Source organism: Elgaria multicarinata, chromosome 3 (assembly GCF_023053635.1).
Source record: "Elgaria multicarinata webbii isolate HBS135686 ecotype San Diego chromosome 3, rElgMul1.1.pri, whole genome shotgun sequence".
Lineage (NCBI taxonomy): Eukaryota > Metazoa > Chordata > Lepidosauria > Squamata > Anguidae > Elgaria > Elgaria multicarinata.
This window is the reverse complement of record NC_086173.1, coordinates 45,003,492-45,025,477: the sequence shown is the minus strand read 5'-3', so window position 1 is coordinate 45,025,477 and position 21,986 is coordinate 45,003,492. Positions and strand designations below refer to the sequence as shown.

At 48.1% G+C, this 21,986-nt stretch overlaps 1 protein-coding gene across 1 annotated transcript in view; it reads right to left on the bottom strand.

Moving 5' to 3' along the window:
* Positions 1-50: 50 nt before the first annotated feature.
* The window catches only part of KIF19 (kinesin family member 19), a 46,290-nt gene continuing 24,354 nt past the window's right edge, over positions 51-21,986 (bottom strand). The window contains exons 6-20 of the mRNA XM_063120081.1: positions 20,509-20,634; positions 18,102-18,296; positions 15,427-15,573; positions 13,273-13,395; positions 11,507-11,654; positions 10,639-10,813; positions 10,226-10,424; positions 9,767-10,037; positions 9,093-9,214; positions 7,442-7,596; positions 5,039-5,147; positions 4,596-4,692; positions 3,489-3,889; positions 2,483-2,642; positions 51-1,130 (exon numbers count right to left, since the gene is read on the bottom strand). Of these exons, the coding sequence (XP_062976151.1) occupies positions 949-1,130; positions 2,483-2,642; positions 3,489-3,889; positions 4,596-4,692; positions 5,039-5,147; positions 7,442-7,596; positions 9,093-9,214; positions 9,767-10,037; positions 10,226-10,424; positions 10,639-10,813; positions 11,507-11,654; positions 13,273-13,395; positions 15,427-15,573; positions 18,102-18,296; positions 20,509-20,634 (2,610 nt within the window). The 3' untranslated portion in view covers positions 51-948. The remainder of the gene's footprint in view (positions 1,131-2,482; positions 2,643-3,488; positions 3,890-4,595; positions 4,693-5,038; positions 5,148-7,441; positions 7,597-9,092; positions 9,215-9,766; positions 10,038-10,225; positions 10,425-10,638; positions 10,814-11,506; positions 11,655-13,272; positions 13,396-15,426; positions 15,574-18,101; positions 18,297-20,508; positions 20,635-21,986) is intronic.

Here is a 21,986-nt window from a genome sequence, read left to right as displayed (position 1 = left end):
GGCAGGAATGAAGTCCTCTCAACCCAGCACCAGCAGCAAGGAATACAGGATCCTGAAGGCAAATTCTGGAAATGCTTTGGAGTTGGTATTGGAAAATGTACGATTCTCTTTTCTCTCCCCCCCACCCCCCTAGCCTGGCATTGCTCATTAGAAATACAAAAGGCAACATTCGTAACTCCATCACGCACATTTTTCAGGGGGAAAAAATGCCAGCTTTCATGACGACGTGCTTCTGAAGGGAACTTCGAGGCATCCAACCCAATGGCAGGCTCACCAGAAAGTCCGTATCTTCTGAAAAACCTTTATAATCCCTTCATGGGACAAGGGATGACCTCCAGTTGTCAAGCAGCCCGATTGCCCCTTACTGGGAGACAGCCAACCACAGTAGGGGGCCACCATTACTTCCCCTAATCCCGTGGTCGTGACCAGAAATTGTGTGGCTTCAGGTGTTGCCCCTTCCTATTCCCAGAGCCCTACCCTTCCGAGGGATGTTCTGGAAGGTGGCTGGTTTAAAAGATTCAAACTGGCTGAAATGTGTTTGACTACTTAGAGGGATGCAAAAATATAGCACGCGCACAACGTATGTGGTGTGTCCCACCTCAGAGATGCTGTGGAACTCTGTTCTCCTCAAGCACAAAGGCACAACACAGCAGCAAGTGCTTCCATTTAAACTAAAGTAGAGATGTGCGCTTGTGGAGTAAGGGGCTCCCTAGCTCTGTCCTGGTTACGGCATCGGATGTCTCTGGGGATAGACGTATTTATGCCCATCCAGGGCGCTACTTATTTCAGATGAACCGTTGACAGGAACACTTGCAACCAGCTGGACAACCTTTCGGGGCCTTCCTTTGGGTCACCACAGCTATTTCTGCAGGAAGCTATTTTCCCACAATGCCTTTGGCCACTGTGCCTCCTGACTGGGCACCAAAGGCAGCTCCTCGGACCAGCTTCTCAACCCGCTTGCTTCCCCTCAGTTCTTAGGCACCGCCGGTTCCTGCCATCCTTGCTGTGCGGGTTGTTACCGTTCACTGTGATATAGTTCAGGCGAGGTGGGCGCTGGCTGGGTTGGGAGGTTTTCTTAGAGATACCAGCTTGGTTGGAGGTGACAGAAAGAGAGGAGGCCTCACTGGGGCCTGAAGGGGAAGAACAGGGAAGGAAAAATAGTTAGAAGATCACACATATTTAGGGTGACCATATGAAAAGGAGGACAGGGCTCCTATATCTTTAACAGTAACGTAGAAAAGGGAATTTCAGCAGGTGTCAATTGAAGTGGGTGAAATTCCCTCTTCATCACAACAGTTAAAGCTGCAGAAGCCCTGCCCTCTTTTGTATCTGGCCACTCTACTATAGCTAGTGTAGCTTTAACTGTTGTGATGAAGTGGGAATTTCACCCACTTCAATTGACACCTGCTGAAATTCCCTTTCCTGCATTACTGTTAAAGATACAGGAGCCCTGTCCTCCTTTTCATATGGTCACCCTACACATATTGGCATCACAACCAAACCCTAACCAGGGCTTGCCTGGCACAGTTATACTCCTCAGCCCCTCGTATTCCTTCGTGATACAGGGTGCTTTCAGACAAAGCTTCTATTGTGCCATCGCCATGCCTCAAACACAGAATTTTACAGGGGGGTCCAGACGACGCCATCTTCCATTTGTAACCCTCGGGTGTTTTCTCATTACTACTACTTCTGCCTTTTTCCTTACTGCCCACTCTTCCTCCCCCACTCCTCAAAAAAAAAAAAAAAGATTAAGGAGGGAAAGATGAAAGAGCTGCATGACATTTTTGGGTTGGTAGGACTAGGAACGCTCTGCCTGGAAGGCCTCCAATTCACATTGACCTTCACATCACGGGTGTGCCACCCCTGCAACTTTTTAACCCTCAAGGGTGTGATGATGCTTATTCCAGGTGAATTACTCCAAAGTAAAAAAGGTGAGATCTTGTGATGTGCCCTGGAGGACAGAAGTTTCCATATGCCATGGGATCCATGGGCACTTTGGTAACGTGAAGTGCAACAGTTAACAGCTGGATTTGGCCCATCCGCAAGGAGGTACAGACTTTGTAAAATCTGTTCTGTCTGTGTTTCATGGGTTGTCAAGTGTCTTTTGTTCCACTCACTGGCGGAATTGGGTTTTTCCCAATTTCCTGAATTAGCGCGAATTAGCACTTGCATGAATTTTCTTTCACTTGCAGAAATGTGCAAATCCTCCCAAATGTGCATTTTCATGCTTTATCTATGGGGGAAACGACATTTTTGACCAGTGGTGTGTGTTTTTTAATTGTATTTTTCTACGACTAAATTTGCGTAAAATTTCAGAAAGTAAACAAACAAACCAAAAAAACAGCCTGCAAGTCCATGGGATCTGTTCGACTGAAAGACAGCTGCAGAGTCTGTAGGTTAAATTCATAGAAATCTGGATTCATCTGATTCCGTTCGGGATTTCTCCAGCCTCCCTAGGCCCAATATGCTTAGGCTCACCTACCTGATGACGGTTGAGCTTGTAGAAGCCTCACTCTGGACATCTGTACTGCAGCTTTCCCAATACCCCGGGTGTTGTGCGTCCCTCCTGCTGCCACAATCTTGTGCTCGGAACTGCTTTCTAGTGGATGCCGGCGGGCAGCGTTATTCTTTGGACATGGGAGCTGGAAACGGGGGAAGGAAAAGGATGGGCACACAGATTAAGAAGGCGCTTCATGGGTAGAGATCTCTCTCACCATGCCATGATTTCTTAGAAGGTACATCCGCATGGAGGACTGGAAAGAGAGGACCTAGTGGCACTCTGCACCATACAGAGGCACCAGATGCACTTGTGCCACTCATATATTCTGCAAGACCAGCTTTCCTTTTTGGAACATAGAGGAAAAGGTGCCACTTTTAATGGAAGGAGTCTTTTCGTTGAGTGTTGCAGCCCTAAATCGATAGCAACCTAATCCACCACATACACTTCTCCTACAACCTCTATACTATGAATTGTGGTAAACTGCTCAGAGAACTTCAGCTATCGCGTGGCATAGAAATGAAATATATACATAATACTAATAATATAATATGCCGTTCAAAATGAGCACTGCCGACAAGAAAGAAGTGATAGTTTGGTTGGGCACTTTTGCAGTCTGCAATCTCAGAGCTGTGAGAGGAACTCATGGGAGCCCTCCTAGCCCACTTCAGGAAAATTAAAAAAACAAAAAACACCCACGTGCCTTTCATGAGGTGTTGAAGCACTGGGCGGCACAATGAAAGCTTGACCATCGCCCACTCAAAGGCTGTCTGGAAGAATCCTGAAAAGGGCAGCAGAAGTTCAGCATTGGTCACCTGACAATGGTGAACCTGCAGGCTGTCCCTGAAATCCCACCCACTCCTCTTCATAGCACAAGGAACACCATGGAAGTCAGCACCACCCTAGAACCAACTTGGGATGAGCAGCCAGGCCGCCCCCTCTTCCTGCTAGAGAGCCCCGATTCCACTGTTCTGGGATACCGAAGACTTACCCTGTGGCCAGTGACTTCGAAGGACCGTGACCTTCGCTTCCTTTTCTTGGCCTCTTGCGACTCTTCCCTCTTCTCAAGCTTCTTGCTTCCCTTTTTGCCGACCCGAAGCCAGGGCCCAGGGGAGCGCCGGGGGGCATTCCTCCCTGGGACGGTCTCGCTGGTGCTGCTGGACAGGTTGTCCTCACTGACAGCGTGTTGCAGGCCAGGGCTGGCTGGCTGGCAGAGGGCAGGCGTCTCCCGGCACAGGGGGTCCTCGCTCTCGCTCAGGGAGTGCAGGGACAGGCTGCTGTGCTCTTTGGTGGGCTCCAGCAGGTTCAGCCGGTCAGACTCCAGCACTCGGGAGCGGCGCCGGGCCGCCTTCACAGCAATGCTTTTGGTACCGCTCACGATCTCCTTGCGCTCTGACAACGGCGGATCCATGTGCCAAAAAAACGAAAAAAGAACAAAATGAGAGAGAGAAATCAGATATTTTTTTTATTGATTTACAGAACACATTTTCAAATGCAGGCTTGCTTGGCCCAGCTTTTGGTGCAGAGTACAAATAGCCTGACAATGGTGATTATTGGCGTAGAAATAGCAGGATCCATCAGAAACGCAGCTGCCTTTTCAACAGCATAAAGAGCGGGAGGGACCCCCTTTTCTTTTTGCTTCTTGTTATTGAGGGGAGGGCCGCTACAGCAGTCTCCATCCAAAAAGGAGAGTGAGCAATTGGGTCTAACCTGAGGGCTTCTCACGCTGAGGTGGTTACCCCTGGCCTCAGCTACTGCCAGCTTGCAATGTGGCTGAGAGCCGACAGAGGGTTACATGGGGAAATATTTAGCCCTTAAGACAGGGCCGGCCTAAGACACTTTGCTGCCTGAGGCCAAAGACAAGATGGCGCCCCCTCCCATTCCATGTGCAAAAGCTGACTGGGCTGGCAGGTGAATCTTTCTTTGACACGGCCAGTGGATCAAAGCATCCTCCAAAGCATCCTCCACCTCACCTGAAGGCCTCTAGCGACCCACAGCTCTTTGCTGCCGCCTCCCAGCATCTGCTGCCTGAGACAACAGCTCCCCTCTGCCTAACAGTAGGGCCAACCCTGCCCGTACATATCTGAGTTACAGTTACCTCCACGTGTCAGGATGCCATCAGAACAGTGGTCGCTGCTGTCAGGGGAAGAATTCCGTTGGCTACCCAAGCTAACCAGGCTGTCTCGGGGTGCATACTGTGGAGAAGAAGGGAGGCAGAGCAAGTCAGGGTGGAACAACCTCCCACAAAACACTGGAGCCCCCTCTTGCCTGTGCCTGCTAGGTTTTGGAAACATGTATGTGGATTTCCACCCCACTTGCAGCTGGCTACTGAAGCTCTTCCTCTTTCAGCTGAGCATGCTCTTCTATAAAAGTGGCCATGCTATGTAGTTACAGGTCTTTGCACAGCCTTACCCACTAGGTAACACTGCCTGTTATTTCAGCAGAATGCCCATGCATTCTTGAATTGGAGGCACGCTGCCTCTGCATAGCCAGCCTCCTCCTCCTCCTCCTCCTCCTCTTCCTCCTCTCTACTGCTCGTACCTCTTGACTGATCATGCCATTGAGGCGGATAGGAGGTGGCGTCGCGACTGCTGAATTCTTCATCTGCCGGGCCCGAGGACTAGTCTTGAACACCTGGCTGGCTTCACTGCTGAGAAGAGAAAGAAAAATAGCCTGTTAACAATGGAGCAGCCTTCCCCAGCCTCTGGAAGCTTTGGGCTGCATCAACTGCATCAGTCCCAGACAGTATGGTGAAATGTTAGGGATGATGGGAGTTGTAGTCCAAGACATCCGGGGGGGGGGGCGATTTAGGGAAGGCTGCCCTATCTGTGCTGAATTGGATCTTCTGATGAAGACATTAGTTGTCAATGGGCTGCTGTAGAGGGAGGTTTGTGTGTGTGTGTGTGAGAGAGAGAGATGTGGGGGGAATGTGGACGGGAACCCTTTCCCCAACTGTTATTTAAATCCAGAACTCCCCCCTACAGCTGATTTCCCCCTGGCTGAGGTTTCCAGAGCTGTGTTTTAGGGGGAACCAATGGGCATGGAGACTGTAAGGAAGAGCAGCCACCACTGTTCTCCGCCACCATCTCCACCATTTCTTCACTGAAAAATCTCACCCCCTGTTGCTTGGCAGCTGCCCAGAAGGAACCTGTGTCTGCTGCCAAATGTCTCATTCTGCCTTGTGTCCAGGGCAAAATAATAATAATAATCAACATGTACAACCCAAGTTGATGCTGCTGTTGACCAGTTGTGGAACCTATGCTTCACCAGCAAAAGGCCTTCATTTCCAGTTGTGTATAACATCTGGGGAAGGCTTCTGCCTGAGATAAGCCAAAGATGCACTGCCAGCTTGACGGTACCAGGCTGGATGGATAAGTGGTTTAAGGCAGCTCCATATCTTGCAGGTGTAGATATGCTGATCATCTTGCTATCTTGCTTTGGGAGACAAGGGAGTTTTTAACCCTTTTGAGAAAACTCTCCAGCCTTTTCCAAACAGCAGTTCAAATGTCACGAACTCTATCTGTCATGTGCTAAACATGCACATCAGTATAGTAATAGCTGAGTGCCAGCTATTGCTGATTAGCAGATAAAGGGCTTCCCCTGGCTGAAGACAGTGAACGTAAGAACACAGGAAGTTGCCTTCTGCTGGGTCAGAACTTTAGTCCATCTACCCCAGTGTTGGTGACACTGTCTGGCAGCGGCTCTCCAAGGGTTTAAGGCAGGGTTTTTTCCAGCCCTACCTTGGGATGCCGAGGATCGAACCTGGGACCTTCTGCATGCAAAGCAGCTGCTCTACCACTGAGCTACAGCCCTTCCCTTTGATCCAATTCACAAGCCCCGGAGTCTTGCAGAAAAACAGGCTTGGGGAAGAATTGCCCCGCTCAGAAGAAAAAGTTCAACAAAAATATCGCGCTCTTCCAGCGTTATATCAGCATTTGGTGTCAGAGCATGACTGAGCATGCTCAGCTTCATCACGTTCCCTGCAACCTTCCAGGGATAGGAAGCAACCCCTTGGAGCCAGGTCCTCATGACAGATGCTTTCAAGGAAGAAGTTGGGGGTGGAAGGCTGGGAGGAGACGCCCAGGGCTGGCAAGAGGTGGAGCGGTTTCACGGCGGGCTGGGGGCCTTTGCCCCCTCGTAGATTGATTCTCAAGCAAATGGCCTTAACGTGCTGTGAAGAGCAACTGGGACGGCTTCACGCAATGGCAAGGAAAGCGAATAAGATGAAATGGAGAGAATGTTTGGTGAGAGGCAAGACTGAGAAGGGTGAGGTAAGAGAGGCTAAGGCAGTGGTTCTCAACCTTCCTAATGCCGCGACCCTTTAATACAGTTCCTCATGTTGTGGGGACCCCCAACCATAAAATTATTTTCATTGCTACTTCATAACTGTAATTTTGCTACTGTTATGAATCGTAATGTAAATATCTGATATGCAGGATGTATTTTCATTGTTACAAATTGAACATAATCAAAGCATAGTGATTAATCACAAAAACAATATGTAATTATATATTGTGAAATATTTATTTCTAATTACAAATAAATGAAATATGTGTTTCCTGATGGTCTTAGGCGACCCCTGTGAAAGGGTCGTTCGACCCCCAAAGGGGTCGCGACCCACAGGTTGAGAACCGCTGGGCTAAGGGAAACTGGTGATTGGGGAGAGAAAGAAAATCTAGGGTGCAAAGAGTAAGGCAGGGCAGAATGGAGAAAAGCGTGTGCGTTGGGTACGCTTCCCTTTCTGCGGCATTTTGCGCATTTCCGCTTTTCCTAACCTGGGCTTGCTCTTTTCCTGAAACGCCTCAGTGCAGAGATCTGCTGCCCAGCCTTCCCAGATCACCACTCTTCGTATGCTGTGGTGGGCAAGCCAGGTTGAAATGACACTGCCCCCCCCCCGGCATCTCTCATCAGGCCCCTGCACAGGAGGTACCAAAGGGACGTTACCTGTCTGTCTCTGGAACCAGGGGTGGGAGAGTACCCCTCCGAGAGTCCCGCCATGGCAGCTGCTGGGACTCGGAGCCCAGCGTCTTCACGCTCTCTTGATCAGAGTCCAGGACGCTTTCCACCGGGAGTGGGGGGAGCTTTGGCACAGACGTGTCCTGCAAGGAATACAGTGTACGTCCTCTGATCGTCCTCCAGTTATAGGCAAAAGCAATGCAACGAGGCGTTCTCTGCCCCGTATGCAGAGCTGGTGGCCTAAAGAGGGTACTGTGAGTAAGTGGCGACAGCATTGGTGGTTTAAAGCATTAGGAAACACGTTGCTAGCTTTGCCGTCTAATTGGTCAAACTGCGTGGTTTCCTCCGGGTCTCAGCTTCTACTTTATTTCTGAAAATTCCATTCAAATGCAGTCACATGATCTAGGACCCCAACAGAGGTGAGGCCGGCAGTGCGTGCAAGGGCTGCCTCTGCTATGAACTCCACTGAAGGCAGATGAATTGGAAAGGTCCCCTGCCTGGTGGGGGAGGAGCTCAGTCTAAGTCTTGGTGAGGATCTCAGAGAGGGTGCAGTGGAACAAGGGTCTGTCTAAGTCCATGTAGCCACATGGCTTCGCTTTATGTAAAATGCTTAGGTGTTTTGTATTAAGCGGTATATAACCCCTCAAATATTAGAAGAAGAAAAAAACCCAATTTCCTTACCGCACATTAAAAAAGTCTACAATTTGGCTATATAAACAATGACTAGGCATGACTAAGTTTGATACGCAGCTTGTCAGAGAGGAGTGGAACTCAGAACTGGAACATCCCATTCATTAAAGGCAATGGAAAGCTGCCCTTGCCTCTGTGTATTCTGCTTCTCTTGGCTTGGAATTAAAATAAAAACATAAGATGCTTTTATTGGGCATCAGATCATCTTTTTAGAAAAAACCACATCCCCGTCTGCCAAGTGTTGGCATTATGTTACGGATTCTCCCAGATGATGTGGGCATGTCCTCTGGTGGCTTCTTTTTGGATAGAGCTATTTCTACATATTAATATTACCATAGGAAAAAAAATAGAGTAAATTTACTGATCCTCAGTCCATTCATGAGCTTTTGAATTATATTCCTGTGCCCTGGGACCTATCAGATGTCCAATGAAAGCGAATTATGAGAGCGCTTATGGTAGCTAAAAGACTTGTACTTCGAAACTGGAAGTCCAAGCCCACGCCATTGATTCTTCAATGGACAGGTGACCTTTCTGCCCTTTCTCTATCGGAACATACAGCTTATCACAGACAGTAGTCTCCAGACCCATAGTGGGTCATCATATACTGAGAGGTATGTGTGAATATCAATGAGAGCTTGCAGATGTCTTTTAATGTGTTCCAACTTTGTCCCACTCACCTCAACCCCTCCCCCTATTTTTTGTGTATTGTGGAAAAGTGGAAAAAGAGCAAAAGAGAATAAAATATAATTAAAAAATTAAGAAGAATATGGATATGAATTAATTATAAGGTAAGGCCAAGCCAGGCATTTCCTGCATGATGGGATGCATAATCGTCTAGGCTTCTACGATGTGCAGACAGTGTGGTCTATATGATGAAGCTGGTGTAGCCCAATGAATTTTGCTCCGGATCAGGACCAAAGGGGTTCAGACATGGTGGCAGGTTGGGTACCTTGAGAGCCCGAGCAGTTGCACGGTCAATGGCGGCAATCCGATCTAAGCCACCCTCTTCCAGCTCATGCAGGTAGGCCTGATACAGTTCTTCCAGGTGGGATGGCACCGACAGCTGAGACTCTGGCAAGGACAAAGCAGAAAGGAAAGGGTTACATACCGGAGGAGGAGCAAATGTTCTGGGCAGGTTTTGGCTCTGGCCTTTGGTCTGCTACTGAGACTGCGGCCCCCTTACAACCTTGAGGGCATCAAGACAGAGATACCTACTAGAAATGTATTAGGCAATGCCACTGAAGGCCTTCAGTGTGGGGGACCTCCATGCCTTGGCACCATCAGTCTGAGTCAGGGCATCAACTTGCAACATAACCCTGTTGCATTATGCCACAGATGATAGTGATGCAAAGTGACCTTGTTGTAGCCATGCGCAAAGGCAGTCTGTGACAAACTGAAAGAAAGAGCGGGGAGGGCCAGGAGGACCTATGCTATACTTTAAATGAGATTTCTACACTGATATCGGTCTGCCACACATAAATGCACACCTTTGACCATCACCGCAAGAGGTGGGAGATGCAGCTCCCTCCTGGACTGTGGCTCAGGAGCATGGCGGCTATGGCTTATGAATGAGTGGTGCAGCAAATCTAGTGTATCAACACTGAGGAGCAGCGGTGGACATACCATGAATGATCTGCCGTTGCTCGTGGATGATGCGGTGGCAAAGGCTGCGGTGGCGCTCAAAGCGGCGCACCGTTCTCTCTTGGTGGCGGATGAGGTTGTCCTTGAGCAGGGCACCCGATTGTATGGCCGTGTTCTCCACCTCCAGCTCATGGACCTTACACAGCAGGCTCAAAACCTCCCGTTGCTCTTCTGAACTGATGCGCCACGGCAAAGCTTCCTCCAGCCGGTGCCCGCGCTGCCGAACTTCCCAAAACCGCTTCTCCAGCTCTGCCTGGCACAGAAAAGAGTTGTGCGGGGTCATGAGCCCAGCAAAAGCAACAGAAGTTGTGCTAGAGGACTCTGGCTGACTCCAAACTACTCCAGCCCACAGACGCGGCAATGATCCCTGCGACTGCAATCCTGGGCTCCCTCCCCAACTCATTTTAGCCAATACCCCTCAGTCCCTTTGGCTTTTGACACCTTCTGCTTATGAAGTTTATCCTGCTCCCCAAGGAGGGTGGCGATGTGTTCCCGAGCTGATGTCACTTCCTGTGGCTCCGGCACATCTGATAGGTCGTCACCCGTGTCGGAGTCCTTCTCGCTTTCGTCTTTGCTGTAGCTCTCTTTCCTTTGCTCTTCTCGCCACTTCTGGTCCCGACGCGCCTTCTCCTGCTCCCAGCTGCAGCACGGGGGGTGGCGGTGGGGGTGGGAGGAAGATGGTGAGAGTGTATGAGGACCAAGAGTTGGCAGTAGCCTGCTAACAAGGATACCCAGCCAGGCTCATCGCCCACATGACAGCCCAGACTCCCAGTGCGGGCTGACGGAGAGAATTTGCACTGGCCCATTCCGCAGAGTCCGGAATGTGCCCTGCCCGCTCTTGGCTCCCTGCTTACTCCGCAATGGCAAGTAGGTGGCGGGAGCTTTCAATCTGGATCTCCATGTAATTGTTCTCCAGCTCCATGAGGTGGCGTCGCACGTCCATCTGCTCCCGGAAGGTGCTGATCAGTTGTTGCCGGAGCTGGTCCATCTCCTGCCTCTCAAATGGGTTTCTGTGGAGCTGTACTTCAGCTGAGATGCACCATGGGTGGGGGTAGGGGTGGGGGGAGAAGAAGCTTTCAATTGATGCGAAATATTGAGAGAGTGAAAGAGGGGGAAAGAGAGAGAGAGAGAGAGGAAAGCACTACATATTCTTTCTCCATTCTCTCCATGGCACTTCCAGGGTAGCTAAGCTTCCTCCACCTCATCTCCACTGTATCCAGTCTCTCCAAAACATCTGAGGCACCACCTAACCTATCTGCCAGCAGTGTCCTTTTTAGCCCGAAGTGTAAACTTGACAACCTGCAGTCTTCCACTTATGTTTGAGAGCCAGAGAAACCTCAAGCCCTCCCCATCCCCCCCCCAATAATAAACCCACTTCCTTTCCTTTGCACAAGTGTCACATGAAGCCTCACAGACTTGCCCGATTGCGGATGGGAGAAATAACATAAGAATATCAGAAGAGCTCTGCTGAATCAGACCAAAGGCCTATCTAGTCCAGCACATGATTCCAGGAAGCCCATCTCAAGCAGGAAATGAGGGCAAGAGGCCCTCTTCTGCTGTTGTTCCTCAGGGTGCTGCCTCTGATCCAGGAGGCAGCACATATAGCCACCAAGATTAGTAGCCATTGATCACCTTATCCTTCATGAATTGGTCTAATTCCTTAAACGTTCATGTCCATGCCATGGCAAGAACATCCCCTGCTACCTTCAGGGTTCTTTCTACCTTGAATACTACGGATGTCAGGTCGCAGTGGGCGTGGCTCTCGTTGCTCAATCTTGCGCTGCAGCCGGTGAATCTCACTACGTAGGTCAGCAATGATACTTGTGTACTGGGCGATGTGATAGGAGACGTTAAGAAGGTTACGCTTTACCTACCGAGGCAGAGAGAGAGAGAGAAAGGGGGATGGAGATGAACGTTGGGAGCACATGCAGACGACAGCAACCATTATTACTTTCCGTTATTTTATTTATTACTCACCTCTCTTGTGCTTACACACCACTCAGGGCAGCTATCAACAATTAAAACCAATTATAAAATACAACAACATTCTATATAAATAACAGTATGATAAAACACAAGTTCAGCATATCAAGCAAAAATATTGGAGAGGAAATCATCTATCTGGGAAAATAAAGTTCTGACAAAATAAAACCATTTTTACCAACTGGTGAAAAGGTGGCAAGAAAACCTGATGGGGCAAAGAATTCCATAATTTGGGTGTGACCACTGAGAAGGCACTTTCTCTTGTCCCCATCAATCAAGCCTCTGTTCTGTTTGGGACATAGAGAAGGCCCTCGTCACCAGATCTTAGGGCATGAGCAGGCTGGTATGGGAGGAGGTGGTCCTTAAGATATTCTGGATCCAAGCTGTTTAGAGTGTAAAGGCAATCACCAATGTTTTGAACTATGCTCAGACAAAAAATAGTAACCAGCGTAGATGTTGCAGGGCAGGTGTTATATGATCTCATGAGTGAACGTCCACAGACATCCTCGCTGTCGCATTCTGGACCAACTGAAGTTGGACTCCCTTGAACTCCTAGACATGGGAGAACTCAAGGGTATCCCACCAGCTTTGCATGCTGGAAAAGTGGATTGCACATGGAGCGTAGGAACATCAGAAGCCGCCTTATAATGAATCGGACCACTGGTCCATCTCACCCCAAACTGTCAACACTGACTGGCAGTGGCTCTCCAGGGTTTCAAGTGGGAATTTTACCTGCCCTACCTGGAGATACCAGGGTTTGAACCTGGGACTTTCTTCATGCAGAGCATGTGCTCCACCAGTGAGCTGCTGCGCGTCCTCAGGAAGCGGTTGCTAATAAAATGGAGGAGTGGAGAGCTTGAGGATGGGATGAATGTGAAGTTGGAGTGATCGTGGATTTGACAGAAGTTTCGAAAAAGTTTTGTGGGCGGGGAACAGTCATGACGCTGCTAGATCAAAAAGGTGGGACATGGGAGTTGTGGTGTAAGAAGAAGAACCAAATGTCCTTCTTGTCCAGCAATCTGTTTCCAACAGTGGGCAGCCAGATTCTTCTGGGAAGCTTGCTATGCAACTGGCATGGAAATGCATGACACTAAGGCTCCTAGCAGACAACTCCACTTTTCCTGCCTTCCACCAAGTGGGCTGGTGGAGAAGGCCCAGAGCTGAGGGACGAGCTTCCCTTCCTCTGTGGCCAGGATGGAAACCAAGCAGATTGGCAGAGGAGTGTGTGTGTGTGTGGAGGGATCCCTCCCTCCTCTGCCAGTCCACTCGTGTGCCGGCATGGAAAGCCTCGTGACCTGTGGTTACCAGGCCATTTTCTCAATACAAGGCCGGGTCCAAGCATTTGAGTGCCGAACATGAATATTTGGAATGGGTAATTGGGACTTGAGGATCAGCTTAACTCACATGAAGCAACTAGGAAGCCTGCCTAATGCAAAGGCAGAAGTCACCATCCTAGACAAGCAGGGCAATGGGTAGAGCCAGGTGGAGGGGCTGCAGGGTCCTACCGTTGTGCGGATGCTCTTGGCACGCTCAGCGTAGGTCAGGGTGCTGCGCGACTCCTCGAAGGCACTGCTGGCAGGGCTGATGTGAGCAATCATCACTGTCCGGCTGTTCCCCCCTAATGAGTCCTGGGATTAGAAAGCAAGGCTATAGGGCTTAATATAGAGTTCCTGAACCTGATCAGCAGCAGCAGCCAGGACTCTGGCACAGAGGAGGAAGAATTGGCTGAGCCACAAAGACCGTGGAGGTGCCAAACCCAAACCCAGGCCCTGACACCAAGCCTGAGCGAGACAAAGCTGGACAAACTTGGACCCCTGGATAGCATCCCTGGATTCAGATTTCCTTGAGAAACAAGCCCAGCCCCAGCTCATTAGTGCAGGCAACACACAAGGTGGGAGTTGACTGGCAGGCGACAGAGTGCTAGGCTCTGGCCTAAAGGACTGCCCCTTTAAGTTTCTTCTGGAAGGGCCTGGTAGAGCCTGGTAAGGGCAGTCTGGGCCACAAATGATCAAAGTTGTGTTCCAGCCTTGTAGGTGTCCACATTGTCTGGAGGGAGCTATCCAAGGTCCTGGGACTTCAACCTGACCCTACTTGCCATGTGGCAAAGCCACACTCAGGCAAGATCTGACAAGAACAAGCCCTGTTGCCCTGTAATCCCACCCAGTCTTCATTTAGGGCAATCTGATTCCTAATACACAAACACCAGGGGCAGAACTAAATGTTGTAGAAAACATGGGGCTGCCACCCTGAAAAAGCAGCTCTGTGTGGCATTTCTCTGCCTCTCCCGCCCTCGTGGCACTCCTAGGGGCATTCCTCCGGGGCTACCAACAATCTCACAGACAGGCAGCCATGGCATGGGGGCAAACCATGGCATACAGTAAAGAAAAGCGCTGCATTGACCAGTTGATGCTGCACAAGCCGCACGCCATTATAAAATCAAAGTATTTCTCCAAGACTGAGAGTGGCAGCAAGCTGAACAAATCAGCTCACTGCCTTTGGGGATGCATGGCCAATGAGGATAGTGGAGTGGTGAGATGCCTGTCCCTTCACCCCTCCGGTGTCCTTATTGGCATGGGGGCAAACCATGCAGCGTCTCCGAAGCAGCGTGTGATCAGTTCAGCTCGCTACCACTCTGAAACGTGGGGAAAGTCATGGATTTAAAATGGGGCGCAGCTCAGCTTTGATTGGCTGGTGCAGTGCTTTGCTGCATGCCATGGCTTGCCCTGCCATCATTGCTGCTGGTCTGGGGGTTGTTTAGTGGCCTGCTGCCGCCGGCGCCACCTGCTGATAAGGGAGGGGGGGAGAGAAGAGATCAGTAGGGGAGAGAGTGGGGAGGAAGGGAACAAAAAGGTCCTTTTTGTATCTTTTCCCCCAATTTTTTTTTTTTTTTTTACAGATGCTCTTGGGTGTGCCATGGAGCTTTGCTCTCACAACCACTGTAAAATGTTTAAACAAAAAGAAAAAAGGAAAAGGAACTTGCTGGTTCTCTTCATCCTGCTGCTGCCCTGATGTTGCCTTGCCAGCAGCAGCCAATGATGAGTGTTTCCATATCCCTTCTCTGCATCAAGACAAGGTGGAGGTTTTATGGGCAGGGCAGGGGAGGGCAGGAAGGGAAGTGGGCTGCCATTTTTATTTATTGCAATGTTTAGTTCCACCTGTAGGAGTCCTACATCTAATGCACGTTGGCACAAAATCTTAAGAACATAAAAAGAGCTCTGCTGGATCAGACCAAGGGTCCATCCTTTCCGGCACTCCAACCAGCTCCCACAGGAAACCCACAAGCAGGATATGAGTGCAAGAGCTCCCTTCCACCCATATTCCCCAGCAACTGGTGTACATAGGCATACTGCCTCTATGCTACTAGTTCTGATACATAGAAGCATCAGGACTAGTAGCATAGAGGTAGCATAGAGGCATCAGGACTAGAATTTGTCTAACCTCTTTTAAAGACATCCAAATTGGTGGCCTTCACTACATCTTGTGGTAATAAAATTCCATAGTTTATGCACTGTGTGAATCCTTCCCAGCGAGTCACTCTAGTCTGGTTTGCCTTGGGAACATGTGATGGAATGTACAGGCTCACTCAGGCTATGCTCATCTTCACCTGTGGCATACGATTGCCCCCCGTTCCTTCCAGTCCCATCCACAGGCATGCCTACCTTTAGAAGGCGAGTCAGCTTGCTGTCCCGGTAATTGACATATTTGACACCTGCCCTGTCACTGAGAGCATTAATGCAGTTGCCAAGAGCCAGCAGGGAGCGGTTGATGTGAGCTCCTTCCTTCATGCGCTTCCCACGGTTCTGTGTCTGTGGGAGAAGGAAAGTAGGATGGACATGAGAATCAAGGCATTGTTCCGGCAGAGACCAGGCATGGGGCAAGCACCGCCATTTTTCTTGGCTATAATTTGGAGCGTGGGTTGGAATCTATGTCTTTCAGCATTCCCAGTGTTTCAGTTGCCTTCAAGGGACCATTCAGAGAAGCAAAGGATGGCAGAAAAGAAACTTGTGCTGAATGAAGCCTGGGGAATGGTAGCCGAGATTAAATTCAGGTAGAAATAGTGGAATGTTAGGGTTGTGTTGGACAAAGAAAGAAGGGGGAATTTGAGAGGGTAGAGAACAATTGTGAAAGAAGGCAGAGACAATGGCCTGTTCAGACAACACACTAAGCCATGGTTAGGCCATTAACCCTTTTGCAGCAAATGGTTAGTGAGTGTGTTTAAACAGTGTTTACATAGACACCATGGTTAGGAATGGTTCACATGGCATGCTAAGCCATAATGTTTGACTCAAAATGCTTAACCACTGTGGTTTGGTGTGTCGCCTGAACAAAGTCGCAGAGTGTTTATGTTTTTGCTCCACTATTTGGACTGAAATAACTTTGAGCTTTTGGTACTTCTGGAGAGGTCATTCTTACTTTTGTACTGTTCACATACACTCCTTTCCACAAAAAAGGTCATGTTCAACTGAAGTTGCGTGAAGATATTCTAGCAAGTTCCAAAAAGGTCTCAGTTTCATTGGCACTTCCTATTTCAAACTGATCATTTAGATCAGCCTCCCTCAACCTGGGGCGCTCCAGATGTGTTGGACTACAACTCCCAGAATGCCCCAGCCAGCTGGCTGGGGCATTCTGGGAGTTGTAGTCCAACACATCTGGAGCGCCCCAGGTTGAGGGAGGCTGATTTAGATGGACTCTAATGCCTGGTAAACAGGACAAAGTCCATGGCAATGGGGCTGGTGGGGCTGGAGTGTTTGTATGCGGGAGCAAGGGGCTCCTCCTGTCTTCATGATGGGCTCGTCATCTAAATGCTGCCTTTCAAATAGGGTCCAGACGTGAGACTGGCTGTCACTCTAGTCATTCCTAACTAATGGGGGCTCTTTTCTAGAACGGACATTAATGTTCTTTCCACTATCTCACCTTGGGAAGGTGTGGAGTGGCGCCTACTCTGATAATATTTGTGTGAACAAAGAGTTGAGAAGAACTGGATACTTTATTATTACTTTTTATCCTATTTGTATCCTGCCCTTCTTCCTGGGATCTCAGGTGGTAGACATGAGAGATCTCATTTTGTCTTCACGGCAACCCTGTGAGGTAGGCTAGGCTAAGCAAGAGTGATTGGTCAAAGGCTACTCCAATGGGCTTGTTGGCTCAGCAGGGTATTGAACCCAAGTCCCAGCCTTAAACCATCTTATCACTCATTAAAGCAGCATCGCCAGTCCTGTTCTCACTTCAACTCCTCTCTCAGAGACAACAGAACAGGAAATAATATTCAGGAAATAAATAACCTTTGAACAACCCCCTGGAGAGGAGCCCCAATAGCCTCATGTAACTAAGCCAAAATGTAATGGTAATAAACTTATATTTGTCCCCCATTTTCCCCTGCTTCCCTTTCCTTTGCTCTTGCCCTTATGTCTGTTTTCAGATTGTAAGCCCACAGGGACTTATCCCCTCATTTTTATAGAGCACTGTGAACATAGATGGCACTGTACTGATAGCAATTTTTTAATCATTATTATTTATTATATTAATTATTTATTAATTATAAATTGTTACACAGTTTGTTATTAATTATTATACTATTCATTGCTATATAATTGTTACGCTATTCATTATTAATTAATTGCTATACTATTAATAAGCATTATTATACTGTATTATATTATTATTATTATTATTATTATTATTATTATTATTATTTGCAATTATGGATGTTAAACCACAGTGGTCCCATTCAGACAACACACTAAACCATGCTGCTTAACCACAAAATGGTTAACGGAATGCATTTATTTATTTATTTATTTATTTATTACATTTTTATACCGCCCAATAGCCGAAGCTCTCTGGGCGGTTCACAAAAATTAAAACCATAATAAAACAACCAACAGGTTAAAAACACAAATACAAAATACAGTATAAAAGCACAACCAGGATAAAACCATGCAGCAAAATTGATATAAGATTAAAATACAGAGTTAAAACAGTAAAATTTAAATTTAAGTGAAAATTAAGTGTTAAAATACTGAGTGAATAAAATTGACTTTAATGCATCCCATTAACCATTTTGTGGTTAAGCAGTGTGGTTTAGCGTGTTGTCTGAACCAGGCTAGTAACTGTGCAATCGTGGTCACAGATGTGAAAGTCAGCTAGCTCCCAGGTCTACCCCAGTGGAGGGCCAGTGTTTCAGTACTGAGGTGTTGGCACCAACAATTTGATCTCGAGCGTTTGCACTTCTTCCTATCCTTTCCTTGAGGGTATTCTGACTTACAGTTCTGGCTGGGCATGTGGGTGGGTGGATGGATGGTTGCGAAGAAGACCACGTCCTTTCTCCTCTTACCTGAGAGGCCCGCTCCGAGCCAGCTAAATCAATCATGAAGAGGCGACCCAAGCGCACTTCCTGCATGATATTCTTGACACGGCTCTTCTGGCGCACGGTGACCTGCAGCACAGCATGGGAGCGTGAGGACGTCCGGTTGGCGGCGGTGGGCTCCTGCGTCCGCTGCTTATTGCCCTTCATCAGCAGCTGCATTATCTGCGTGGAAGAGAAGCAGCTGAAGGCACAGAGCATCCACTACCATGTGGTGCAGAAAAAATGGCATTTCTGTGCAATTGACAATGAAAAGATGAAAGGAGAAAGTTTAGCGCCACGAGGCTGTTTAATCCACTGTTTCTACTTCTAATTCCATTGCAGAATTAAGATTAGAGCTCTACATGGATTATTTTCCTTTCCATATTTTCAGCCACATAATCTCTAGGTGGCGCTGTGGTATAGCGGAATAATACAACAATACTGAGGAGGACTTGTTTCACTTTCACAAATAATACTCAATTTCCCCCATTCCACACCCCCCCTCCTGCCCTACCACAAAATTGCTTTTAAAAACCAGAAGTGAAACTGGATGGTGACAACATTGTCTAAAATGCCAATTAACAACCATGAGTGAGGAATGATGAGCGCACAATAAAAGCCTTGTCTAGATAAGCTAGTCTGACCTGCAAACCCCCTGAGCCCTGTTCACATGAGCAAAAGCCAATATATCTGTAAGCATTATTTGGGGATGTGTGCCTTACTTCTTTATTGTTCCCGTTTCGGACTCAAAAGGAGTATATTCCTCACTTTTTCACCTCAAGGAAGATTATTTTCAGTGAAGTCATAGGCAATATCCCAGAATTTCCCCTCTTCTCTGCTTTCTAGAGAGAGGAAATCCTCCTCCTCTCCTGGAGGCATCAGCGGGGTCCTGTGAACAGGTAGAGCCGACTGTGCTTTGCTAGTAATATTTGCCTGAAGAGGCAGTTTCGGAATAGAAAGAAGTCTCCATATTCCTCCTCCCTCCCTGTTCTCACACCTCTCTCAGTGAGAAAAAGGCAGAGGGTTAAGCAGATTACAGGTTTGTTCACGTGAGGCCACTTTTTTGTGTTAACCTGGCTGCATTCGGCGCAGAGTCCTTCCACACCAATGACTTTGCAAACCAAAGTCATCTTCATCTGCAGGATGATGAGAAACTGTAAGCTAGGTGGAGAGACCCCCAGAATGCAGGGGACCCAGGGCAGAAGAAAAGGAGTCACATCCTGGGAAGCTGAAGAAGTCAAAAGGTGTTGCTTGTTGGCAACATCACACAGTGCTATTAAGGGAAAACCAGAGAGGTAAAATACTTAATAGTCACCTTTCTCAACTGGGGAGAAACCAGGTAAGAGACTCTACCCTAGCCATTTCACACCCCAGATCGTCTAAAGTTGCAGGTCTATGTACACTTATCTGGGAATAAGTCCCATTGAACATATTGGGAATTACTTCTGAGTAAACATGCATAGGATTTGGTTGTTCGTTCCTCAAAACTCCAGCACTAATAGCTGCCAAGAGGTGGTTTTTCTCCTCTTAACCAATATCTAGGGAAGATGATTGAATTTCTTATTCCATCTCAGGCAATGTTTTCCTCTTCTACCCCCAACAACTAAATCTCAAATGCAAACAAGAACCACCTCTATAAACTCAGACTTATTCCCCGTTTAATGCCTGTCTCACCCTCTCAATAAGCAGCGGAACAAACAAATTGGGTTGACTGAAATCTGCTTAAATCTCTAGCAACAAAACACAGCAATGTAAAAGTAAAAAAAGAGGATCCCATTATTTGTGGGCCATTAACCAGGACATTATGTGGGGATGCTGGGCTGGTAGCGTCCTTAACGACAAAAGCCAATTATGTTGCCCCGGCCACTGTGGGAGTCAAGTGCTTGAGTTAGATGGGTTGTTATAAACCTGACCAAGGTTGCCACTCTTTCAATCAAATGGCCTGGATCTGGGTCTTTACTTGGAACAGTTCCCAGCTAGCCACACTAAAAGGGACTTGGCTATCTCAGGCTCTTGTGCAATAAAACTGAGTAACTGGGGTGACTGCCCTGCAGAGCTGCATTTGGCAGCAGTGAAATTTATCACCCTCTGGGCCAGATCTACACCAAGCAGGATACAGCACTATGAAAGCAGTATGAAAGTGGTATATAAAAGGCAGGAGCCACACCAAGCAGGCTACACATAGCACTATGAAAGCAATATGAAAGCAGTATATGGCATGTGTCAATGGGCCCCAACAGTTGTCAGTATACTTCAATAATGCTATAAAGCAGTAGTGTGGCTCCTGCCTTTTATATACCGCTTTCATACTGCTTTCGTTGTGCTATATCCTGCTTGGAGTAGATCTGGCCCTGGTCTTCAACACTAAACAGTAAATTGGTTTATTCCCATTCACCTCCTTAGCGTTGATGGTGGACACTTCAGTGATGCCAGCCACTTGGATGACCCCTTTGGAATCTTCACGTAGGTCCAGGTAGCCCAGGGAGGGGTTGAGCAGGTCCCGGATCATCTCATTATAAATCTAGTCAGAAGAAAGAGACCAGATGCCCATGACGAGGGCTGAGGCTTTGTGGCAGGCAGCATTAGCTATCTTTTAGCAGGGTCTGGAAAGGGACGGGTATTCAGTTCTTGGGCATTGGCAAATCAGGGTCTTGGTCAGGAAGACTAGAACAAGGCAAACACTGCCTTGGTTGAAGCTCAGCTAGAGAGAGATGGGAAGTGGGCCCTGCTTCACACAGCAGCCCACACCACAGGGGTAACCTACAAATGGGGCCTCACAAAATTCTCAGCATCCAAGTCAATTTACAGTTCTGGAGAGCTCCTTAAGGAGATCCTTGGCAGCCAACCTGAATTAGAAACAGATCTGCTGGTCTACAACTCCCATCATTTGAAGCCAGCATGGGGGTTACAATTAGGGTGGCCATATGCAAAGGAGGACGGGGCTCCTGTATCTTTAACAGTTGTATAGAAAAGGGAATTTCAGCAGGTGTCATTTGTACACATGCAGCACCTGGTGAAATTCCTTCTTCATCACCACAGTTAAAGCTGCAGGAGCCCTGCCTAGTGTGACCAGATACAAAAGAGGGCAGGGCTCCTGCAGCTTTAACTGTGGTGATGAAGAAGGAATTTCACCAGGTGCTGCATGTGTACAGGTGCTGAAATTCCTTTTCAATGCAACTGTTAAAGATACAGGAGCCCTGTCCTCCTTTCCATAGGGTCACCCTACTTGCAGTCCAACACACTCGAAAAGCTGCCCTAAACTATGATGGATGTGTGCTGACTTAGTACTTCCTTGTTCTGCCCAGAACACCTGGCAGCTTCCCCCCTTCCCATTTTTTTTTTACTATGGAACAATACATTGGCAGTGAAGGGACTATTTATAACATTATTCCCCATGCCGCTCGTAGGGGGATAAAATGTCCCACACTTGTTCTTCTTGTGGCACTGGCAAGTAACAGGAAATGGCACACGAATGTCAGTGCCCAGAACACAGAGCTACCCCAGCACACTGTTTCAAACTCAGCTCCCTTCACCCCCTCCCCAACTGGGGCCCTGCGATCATAGTTGCTGTTTGCTTACTGGGCCATAGAGATAAGAAAACGATTAGAGTGATACGCCGCCTGAACGTCTGGTACTAACAAACCAACCAACCTGAAAACCACTGCAGGCCATGACTCCTTTTGGAGTCCTCCCTTCCCTTCCTGTCATGGTGAAAGCCTTAGATTCCTGGCATTGGCAAAGAGAGTTGCAATCTCATCAATTCAACATCAGTAAGGACTGCAATGGGACTGTCCCTTTCCCCCATCCAGTTTCCTTTGTAAAGTGCAAGGACACTGCGCTTGGAAGGGACACAGGGGTCTCAGTGACATTATT